The sequence below is a fragment of the Aspergillus pseudotamarii genome, assembly GCF_009193445.1.
Source record: "Aspergillus pseudotamarii strain CBS 117625 unplaced genomic scaffold BDV38scaffold_13, whole genome shotgun sequence".
Taxonomy (NCBI): domain Eukaryota; kingdom Fungi; phylum Ascomycota; class Eurotiomycetes; order Eurotiales; family Aspergillaceae; genus Aspergillus; species Aspergillus pseudotamarii.
The window spans coordinates 653,019-663,523 of NW_022475027.1; the positions used below are offsets into that span (position 1 = coordinate 653,019).

The 10,505-nt window shown below is 45.1% G+C and overlaps 2 protein-coding genes across 2 annotated transcripts; both read right to left on the reverse strand.

The window, feature by feature from the left end:
* Nucleotides 1-1,413: 1,413 nt before the first annotated feature.
* BDV38DRAFT_280613 (uncharacterized protein) lies at nucleotides 1,414-2,226 on the reverse strand (the record flags this gene model as incomplete). The annotated part of the gene is made up of 1 exon (XM_032059351.1): nucleotides 1,414-2,226. The coding sequence occupies one exon, from the start codon at nucleotides 2,224-2,226 to the stop codon at nucleotides 1,414-1,416; it is 813 nt and encodes a 270-aa protein (XP_031916212.1).
* Nucleotides 2,227-6,259: 4,033 nt separating this feature from the next.
* BDV38DRAFT_280615 (ankyrin repeat-containing domain protein) lies at nucleotides 6,260-8,880 on the reverse strand (the record flags this gene model as incomplete). The annotated part of the gene is made up of 6 exons (XM_032059352.1): nucleotides 6,260-6,418; nucleotides 6,474-6,503; nucleotides 6,556-6,615; nucleotides 6,666-6,920; nucleotides 6,989-7,343; nucleotides 7,391-8,880. 6 exons carry the CDS (start codon nucleotides 8,878-8,880, stop codon nucleotides 6,260-6,262), a joined length of 2,349 nt encoding a protein of 782 aa, XP_031916213.1.
* Between the last annotated feature and the right edge of the window lie 1,625 nt (nucleotides 8,881-10,505).

The window sequence follows — 10,505 nt, forward strand, 5'->3', positions numbered from 1 at the left end:
GGGTTCTTTACAGTTCTTTAAATTCTTCTGTTTCATGGATATTTCCCAGTGCTGGTGGAGAAACTCAACTTAGAAGTAGAAAGTGAAAACAATGGCTGGATTCCAAGCTGAACTGGCCTTCTTGATCAAAAGTTTATCTAACCCTTGGAGCATATCAGAAAAGGAACTACTGCTTCCATGGATACAAGGTTGGTAAGACACGTCAGTGTCTGAGCACTTAGTATATAGTAGGCGGGCGACATGGAAGTATGACTTGTGCTCAGCATGCCTTTCCTGTCGTTGTGCCAGTGTAAGTGTATGCCACGGAATCGTGATCAACCTTATTCCCTTGGTGGACGAGACAAACTTCTGGTAATCTAGGATATTATCCGCAAACGGCGGCTATGCACTCACATGACTTCGTATAATTGACATTAGAGCCACACGGTGGTAACTGAAGATCTGGTTGACTCGAACTTCAACAAAATAGTCTGGACCAGTCTAAAATCGGGAACGAATACTAGTCCAAAATGCGTGTGATCTGTTAATCTTGGCATCGAGATTTTGAACACCGAGTCTCGTATGCGTACTCGATTGCTTCAGTGTCTGCCAACAACATATTTGGATTTACAACGAGCTTCATCAGGCGCTCTTTTAAGGTTCTAATCGACTAAACCCAAATATCAGCTCTTTGTCCACTTACGGTAAGTAGGGCCATCTGCCTATTTTCTGCTCTTTATCATTGGAGTGACGTCTGAACTTCCTTTCCTTTGCCTTTCAGCATTTTACTTAGTGGCTTCGACCTCTTGTCGCACTGGCTCGAGTGGTACCCCCAGGAGCTATCTTTCAGCCAGTCTCTAGTGTCATTAGTAAAAATGTATCGTATGACGATTTAACCATTCCACGGAATAGGGCTCGATATACGATATCTGAGGATCAAATCAACACCACTACCATAGTCTATCTTGATAAAACTTTATACTATTAGATATACATCCAAAAGCGTAGTTTAATACTAATATCATCAAAACGAACTTAATTAACGTTGGGTGGGGTTATTATTCTTAAATAGTTAGTCTCCTAAAATCAGACTGGCTGACCCAAACCACATTTCATATCTAAACCTCCCAATACATTCTTCTAATCAGCGGTGGGGGAAACGGGCTGCAGTGCTAACGGTCACAGACTAGAGTATAGATTTAAGAAGAATCAGACCTTGATTGATTTATCACTTCCATATAAATTTCCAGTGATTATCAAACCCCAGCACAGCATTACAATCCTTGATAATATGGACTCAAGAGTGCACAGTAGAAGTATGGCTACGGACCACTGTAGGCAGCTATAACTTTTATGCGAAACATAGAATCCCGCGTACGAAACAGTACTAAGAGCCAGCTCAAGGGCCACCCATGGCTCTAAGAACTATCCATATCAATACCTCTCCATAATGAGCTGCGTCTTTAGCGAGTCTTGCGCCAGAAACCAATGCATCTCGTCCAAGCGGTGGGCTAAATGGTTCTTCTCATCTGCGGCTGTCTGGCGACTCTTTGTCTTAAAAGATGCCTCGACAATGTGCTCAATTCCCGTACCCCCTTTGAGCTTGAGGGGCCAAACCTCGAGGTACAGCCTCATCTGGTTCCACGTACCAACACAGCGGCTGGCACAAACCGGGCCAAAAATGCGCGATATCGCCAACGTGCTGGTGCCCCAACTGTTGGGCCTCCAGTTGTTGAACTTGTCTGGTGCTTCGTTGGACAGCATTTCAATAGATCTGCTCGTCCCTGGCAGATTCATCCTGCTATTCTCTGAATCCGCTATGGATTTCTTGCGGCTGATGGAGAGTGTTTGATTTTGGTAACCCCATTCAACTTGCGCCTCATATTTCGTACTGGCAGCGTTGAAACCATCATTATTCGCTGCAGCAAGGGCAGCGTCAATGTCGCCGTCTCTGATGGGATACCGCTTCTTATAAGTCAGTTCAAAGTCGTCCTCATTCTCAGTCTTGCGGATGCGGGCGCTCCAGCCTGCGGTATAGAGCTCCTTGCAGCTCGTATCTAGGAACTGGACATTTAACTTAATCGGGTTGGTCGGGTTGGTCTGCGGTATACCAAAGGTTGATAGGACAGTGCTTGTTAGTTTGTGGTCGGGGCCAAGGACAGCAGCTGGGTTAAGCTGGAGCCTAACTTCATATTCAGGCACCATATTTGGCACTTCCTGCGTTTGAGACACAGGATTGGCGGCCATGGCAGATTGACAGCGCGAGGAGAGGTATGGAGTACCTGTTAATTTGTAGGCAGGCCTAACATAAAACTCCTTGCGTAATACAGCAACGGTATTAAAAGAGAGGGCCAAGTCAGTGTGGAAATAGCTCTCAGTGACTAGATAGGATGCCAGAGACTGTCACCTTGCCCTTCGAATTACAAATTGTATGGAAACGCATATACGCAGAGTAGTAAGGGATGAAGGCAATCCATATGTCTATCTCTATAGTATTTATATCCCTACATGAGGTACAAATTAGCAGTAAACTCCAAAACCAGCAGCGTTAAACTCTGGTGGCACTCGCAATCTGCATTATCACAGTTAACTTTCTGAGTGATGTAACATTGCTTGGTATGATTTCATCATTGATCGTGAAGTTGGTTGACCACATAACTTACTTTCCAGATGCAGTACAATCCCATTGTCCTCATTCACCGGAAGCGGAAAGTCTCTTACTATGTTCACTATTACTATAACCCTGTATACTAGTAGACTATAGCGTTATAGGGCTGCTGCATCATAACTATGTTCCTAGTAGCGATTTATTCGGATGGTGCATAGACTCGCATAAAGTCTGAGTGGCAATACACTTCTCAAGCTATTGATATATAGACCTTGATTATCAATGTCGTCTATATGGTACTTACCATGGCCGAGACACAAATAGAACTAGGGAAGGAATACCATGATCTACGCGCAGCGAATGAGAAAGCAAGACGAAAGGAGGCAACCATGGTGCCAGATAACCCTAAAGGACGACTCTGTATACACGAGCTAGGGATCTCATCCAGTAGAGTAATGCCTCAGGTGATCGACGTGCATCATGTCGCTCAGTGCACCCGGCAAGGATATCGTCCTGGAGTTCGTTTCTCATGGGGTCTTGTATCCGTGGATTACGGGCTTGACGCAGGAGCTTACATCGTAATGATAATGACGCAGATCATTCTGAGTCTTTCCCTCCAGTCTACCTCCCGATTAATATAAGAACCTCGCTCTTTATGTTGGTGTAGCCTTTTTCTTTCTTTTCGTTCCCATTCAGATCATTCTTCCACGTTAGGTACTTCGATAACCCTCCAGTGTCATCTGACACGATCTACTGTTGCTTCCAAGAACCATATTCTAACATGGCTTTCGATCTCCTTAAGCGCCGCAGTGAGAAATTTATCCTCTGGACACCTGCCACAACAGCTTCAACCCCCCCTGCACTGGTGCTTGGCATTTTCAAGCCCGGTCCGCCGGCTACCATCGATGTACGTTTCAGAGGACGCCTGAGCATATCAGACCGACCAGATCTCTGGGAACTCAATCTAAGTGACATAAAACCGCCATTGAATAATGGCACTGTCTATCACTACTGGTTCGAGATTCAAGATTCGTCACCAGAGCATCGGGGTACCTTCCAGGTAACCGATCCAATTGCATATACAGTCGACTACAGAGCCACAGGGACTCGGGGCAAGCACATCCAACCAGCTTCCGTGATCAAGTTCCGCGATGGCAAGCTATGGCCCTGCGACATTGATGGAAAAGAGCCAGGCCAGGTGACACCCCCACCACAAGATGCTATACCGGACAACAAACACATGGTGATCTACGAACTCCCGGCTTCGTGGGCGAAAGGTAAACAGATTGGGGATGTGCAGGTTGATGTTGGCACCTTTACAGATGTCCTCGCTCTATTCGACTCGAACACTGCGGGTGATCGTTTCAAGGATATATCCCCTGTTGCCAATGAAGCCATTGTAGCTGATCTGGGCATTAACGCGCTGGAGCTCCTCCCTGCTGCGGACGCAAAACCAAAGGGTGAATGGGGTTATGCTACAGCTCACTACTACGCTCCGGACTTTGACCTTGGAACTGCATCGGAGTTAGTAAAGTTGGTAGAAAACATTCACTTGAAGGGCATCCGACTCTTTGCAGATGTCGTGATGGCCTTTGGATACGATCCGTATATCTACATCGCTTTCATGCAGTTTCATGTGAACCCGGAGGATGAGCCAAACAATACAGATGAAATCCGCCAATCCCACTCCAATGCACTGCGAGAGGCATGGGGTGGACGACTGTGGCGCTACATCAAAGATACCAATACTTATGATCCAAAATCAGGCAGACTCACCAATGTCCATCCGTCCTGGTCTTTCCATCATGGGCATCTTCATCGATGGATGTCGGACTTCGGGATAGGTGGTCTCAGGGTCGACAGCGTGAACAACATCGCTAATTTCGATTTCATCAAATCGTATACAGATGAGGCATGGTCCCTCTACAGATCAAGATATGAGACGCCGGTCTCCTCTAAGTTTCTTGTCATCGGCGAAGAACTCAGCGTTCCCGTCGACATGGTCACTAGCGGCACCGTCAATGCACTCTGGAACGAGCCGTTCCAAGGACGTCTTCGCGCAGCCATTCTCGGCGAATCCGCAGATGGTGACAACTTTGAATGGACGGTCCGGAAAATGATCAACTGCACGCTCGACCGGTCGCACCCGTTCACAGACGGCGAACAAGCAATCAACTACATCACCTCCCATGACACCGAAGGATTCCGGAAAGAGCGTCTTTTCAACTTTCTTTCCGCCAGCAACGTGCGTGATATTGAGCGACGAAGTAAACTCGCATTTGCTTGTCTCTTGACGGCCGTCGGGATTCCGATGATTTTCGCCGGCGAGGAATTCTGTGATCAAATGGATCGTCCGGTAGGGTTGAAACAAGTTGACCCAGTGAATTATGAGCGAAAGGCACAGGACTGGAGGGAGAGGGTCTTTAATTATGTTGCGACCCTTGTGAGGTTGAGAAAGGAATGCCCGGCTCTAGGGGTTGATGATACGCAGTTCATTCACGTGGATGAGAGCCGTGGGGGGAAGATCATGGCGTGGAAGAGGGGAGCACAAGGTCAGGCGCCGGTCGTCGTGGTGGCTAATTTTACCGACTTGGATACGCCTGGCGATGAGTATTTTGTAAAGAATTGGCCCGAGCGAAAGAGGGATGACTGGAGGGAGGTTACCCAGGGGAGGCACGTGCCGAGAGAGTGGGTAGGGCGGGAACCGTTGCTGCACTGGGAAGCTAAGGTTTATACATATCAACTCAACCAACGCCTAGGCCTTAGTGCCAACGCTAAACTGTGAACAATCGCTCTAGGATAGCCGTTAGGGCTTAGTCAACCTTTCGGGAGCATTTTTCATGGAAGCAAAAGTTCTATATATCCATAGGGCGTGAAATACCAGTTGACAAATAATGTGGAGTAACGAGGGCCTCGTGATACTCGCCAACCTGTCAGTGAGAGCCAGCAGAGTAATACGGCCAAGAGCCATAGAGACTTGTCCGAGTATATACAAGAGAATAGTCGTTTATTTACTTTGCAGGGAGGGCGTGTACCGCATTGGACACCATATCAATGGTCAGCAAATATCTACAAGTTCTCCATAGTGAGTATCTGTCCATCTGCCTATGCTGCGAGTGGTGTGTCAACATGGATCGAGTCATAGTATGTTTTCATACTGCATATCCGAGTACTTAATTATGTCTGAATTGATTATGACTGTGACAATGATCCCAGCCTGGGGTGCGAAATGAATGTTATAGAAGAAAGGTATAACTTCTCCTGGGTCTCTATGTTGGATCATTAGAGACTTTAGTGTTAACTGTAACAGACTATGTTAAGGTACACACAAACTCCTTAATCTCCAACAATTAGTATCAGCTCCGGCAGAAACATGCAATTGCAAAACGGATAATTTGATACATATATCCCATATCGATGTCTCTCTTAATACGAGAACCGTCTTACTCTCAAACTCCCTCTAACCCGTGCATCTTCACTCCAAGGCTTCAACATTGGCCCCCACAGCAGCGTTGGTATAGGAATTAGGAAGCAGAGCCTTTAGTATTGCACCATGCTTGTCAACCTATCATACACTGGTATGGGTCCTTCCGAATAACACATTATTACGTGGATAATTCATGCTCAGACCTCTCTGTGCCAGGGAAAAGCAGAGCATAGTAGGTAAGCCTTTCAACGTGTTGGATATTTAAGGGCCGAGATTCTTACAGGAAGAGCCTTGGAGACCAGCCACAATGCCCCGGTGAAAACAAATGACAACACCCCAAATAATATGTACCATCGCCAGTCTGGATTATTCTCTAGAAGATTCACGTTCATCCCAAAGAGACTCTAGCTGGGAAGTTAGACAGTACCTTTGAACGAAGCAGGGGCTGGGGTACGTTACCGAGACAAACATCGGCGGCAGGAAAACGAACTGCCCAGTTGAATATTAGCAAGACGCGTATATTGAAGGGGATAATGCTCACAGTGAGCCAGCTAAGACGCTTAACACTGGCAGATTCGTTCCTCGAAACCCAGGCAAGCTCCTGTCAATCCATCATTAGCATCTGAAGTCCCAAGCTTTCCGCATACGTACGATCTGTAATAATTCGCGTAAGCTCTGTTCTGACTGTCTCAGTTTTGACGTCAACTTTTTTCCAATAAGCCTCATATCTGTTGCCAACTGTGATTTCTGCCCCAGGTCAAATGAGGTGTTAGTCCTGATGATATCATTGATACCATCGATGTGTGATTGTAGGCACTTCGAAAGATTCGCACGACTTTGCGAAGCATGAACTAAGGAGTCTATAAGACTATGGCTCACCCCCTTAGCTTTTACCTGATCACGCCGCTTAAGGTGAACCAGCAAGTCAGTCCGGAAACTAGTTGAGATAAATCACAAGACCTTCGTCAACCTACCAATTCTTCCACTCTGTCTGTCAACCTTAAGCAATATTGATTCCATTCGTGGTGAAGATGGTCCAGAAACTGTTCGAAAAGCTCAAAGGAATCATGCGGCACCCAGCCATTTGGAAGCATGCTAATAAATCCACGTGCAAAGCCTTCTGTAGTTTGCTTGCTTACCCAAGCAATGCCCCACGAGTATAAAGTTTCACCATGATGCTCTTCGGGAAAGTTCAAAGACATGTAGGTAACGACAAACAGTCCACGTTCCTCGTGAAAGTACCTGAAGTACTCATTCTGGTCTTCTGGAGATCTATGAACACCAAAGACCTTTGGTAATTGTGTCCAAATTGAACCTTTCTTGCATATGCTGAGCTAGTGAGCCGGTGAAGTATCTTTAAGAACAAGCGCACTTACCACAGTCTGGATTCCTTTGGCTCAGGAAACCAATCACAAGATGTATCATTGATCAATTCGAAGTCAAAGCCCGAGCTATTGGCTCTTTTCGTGATCTGGATCCAAGAAGCCCTTTCTGGTTCTAGATTCAACCACTCGTCTGAAAGGACGGGTTTGAGGTCAGCTGACGGAGCATTGAGTAATAACTGTACGACCTTCTTGCATCCCATTTCCAGGGCATATTGTAAAGGGATCTTTCCAGCATGGTCTTGGCAGTTTACTTCAGCCCCCGCCTTGATCATGTCCAAAACAACATCCCCATCAGCGGCCAGACAAGCAAGGTGGAGAGGCGTTCGCCCTTGGAAATCACGCAGGTTCACGTTATAATTTGCCTGAATTAGTGCGTTTATCGGCTCCAACGCTCTGTACTGCCAAACGGATCTTGCCTCTTTAACTAGCAGATGCAGTGACATGTTGTCTCTTTTTTTCAGCAAATCTATCACAGGTCGTTCTCCTTTCTCCAAGGCCCAGATCAGTGGGGTCCGAGAGAACAACTCCGGTGTATCATCTCTTATATTGACATCGACCGTTGTATTTTGTAACAAAGCGGTCACAACTTCTGTATCCCCATATGATGCCGCCCATGAGAGCCAGTTGCGCCCTGATGGGTCCTTTTTGCTGGGCATTGGCAGCTTGCTAACCAAAATCTGAAGGTCAAAAGGATTCCCGGTGGCGGAATTGAGTAGTCGAGGCTTAGGCCCGTCTCGTCTTTTGAAAAACCACCAGAAGGCGGTATGGCCGTGATCGTCAACTTGGTGTGGGTCTGCCTGCTTCTCCAGGAGTAATTGCATTATTGGTACCAATCCCTGCTCGGCTGCTAGAGAAAACGGAGTTCGGCCATCACTGTTAGGTTGATCCACCCCGATTCCTGGCAAGTCGAGCAGAAATTTAACCACATTTTGCTGTCTCTCCATAACGGCCCACGCAAGCGGTGTCATTTGTTGTATGTCTTCTGATCCGATATTGGCCCCTGAATCGAGGAGCTTTTTCAGGATGCCTATTTCCCCAAGCCGGGCGGCCATGGCAAATGGAGTTTGACCGTGCATATCATGGCAATCAACTTCGATATCTGGAGCTTTGAGAAGAGCTTCAACCGCCACCTCGCGGTGTTCATCAACAGCACAAGCTAGTGCTGTGCGCCCTTGTGTGTCCTTGAAATTGACATCCAGATCTTTACGACGCAATAATACATGAAGCACCATAAGTTTCTTTATGGCCAGTGTCAATGGTGACAAGCCATCTACCTCGAAGTTTAAGTCGAGGTGGTGAGTATCAATAAAAGTGTGAAGACTTTCGATGGTTGTCTTTGGACTCTTTGGTTTTTTCGCCTTATTTCGTGTTTTGGTTGTTTTCGGCGTTTCTATCGGAGAAAGCAGCAATGAAAGAAAATCCCGCTGAAGCTTAAGTACAGCACTCTGTGAAGAGGGTTCATCAGACAATGAAGAGGCCATGATGTTTCAAATTATCTTTGAAGGTGGATGATAAATGTGCGTGTATAGCAGGACGATTCACATTATATACACATACGACAACAATTCAGTATATTGGACATATCATTTAGGCAGGTTACAATTCGAACACAGCCTCGTTGATGCCCAAAATTGTAGTTCCTCCGATCTAGGTACATCTAACGAAATATTCAGCCTCGCGGACGCTAGTTCTTGATTCTGCCAATGAATAAATGAATTATGGGGGCTCGGACATTTAGTGATTTGCCTGCCAAGGCCCCGACTCTCATCCGCAACCGAAGCCTACCACCTGAAGAGCCGGGAAATACATCTACCAGATCCCCAGAACTTCTCTGCAACACCAGTGAAGTTTGCCTTCAAGGCTTGGGGTGAGAACGGTGAGTAGAAGAAGTTTATAAGCTGGACATTGACATGCCTGATCATTGTCACGCGAGCGCAGGACGGCACTACTCACCTACTAGAACCAGAAGGGTAGTGTCACACTCCTATTGGAAAGCGATTTCTTGATAATCAGTATTCCTATAAGATAATTATTATTCTATTATTCTAAGATCATTCCACTACCTAATAGTAAATTACTAGAATATTATATAGAGTGGCATAACCTAACCACCGTAACCTAGCCATAACCTAACCTAACCGGCCTCGATTAGGTTAAGGTATAAAATTCCTTAACCGATATCGATTAGATTAGATTAAGATTAATCAATCTCTTAACCGCGGTTAACTGTAGACCAGAGTAGATTAAATTATAGTAATTAGATTAATAACTATAAATTAATCTATAATTAATTATTAATAATTTTATAATATTTATTATATTTCTTTTAATTTATTTTATATATAGAGTTATTACCAGTTATAATTAATAATTATTATATTAGATATAATTAGATAATTCGAAAAATAAATTTTCTAAATTATAACTATAAATAAAAATTTATATAATACTATTTTTTATACTACTCTAGAATTACTATTAGAATATTATACTTCTATTAGAAAGCAATTTCTTGATAATCAGTATTTCTATAAGATAATTATTATTCTATTGTTCTAGGATTATTCCACTATCTAATAGTAAACCGCTAGGATGTCATATGACCAGACATGTGACAGGTAGGCTGCAGGCATTGGGGTGCTCGTGGCCTTTTTATTCGGTAAGTCTATTAAAGCTAGGATATCAATATTTTTGGAAGATGTTCACCTTACAGTCATAGCAGTCAGCTGCTGGCCAATAGATATAAAGCATATGATTGAACTATTCCACCAGGAACAAATTCCTAGATTAGACTGGCGTTTGGCTAGGTTAGGTTAGGTTAATGGGGTCAGGTATACCTAACCGGTGGGTTATGGCTAGGTTATATATATATATATTGTACCGTCCGTGGTTAACCGGCGGTTAACCTAGTTCTGCCTGAGGCGGCCAACTAGACCTATTTAGGCAGGCGGTGAACTAGGGTTGCTTAAAATACTGCTGGCAGAAAATAGCCCTAACCTACCGCCTACTAGAACAGGCTTAGTTTGGTGCCTTGTGGCCTTATCAGGCAGAACTAGGTTAACCGCGGTTAACCTAGTTTTAACCTTAACCTAGGTCGGTTAAACAT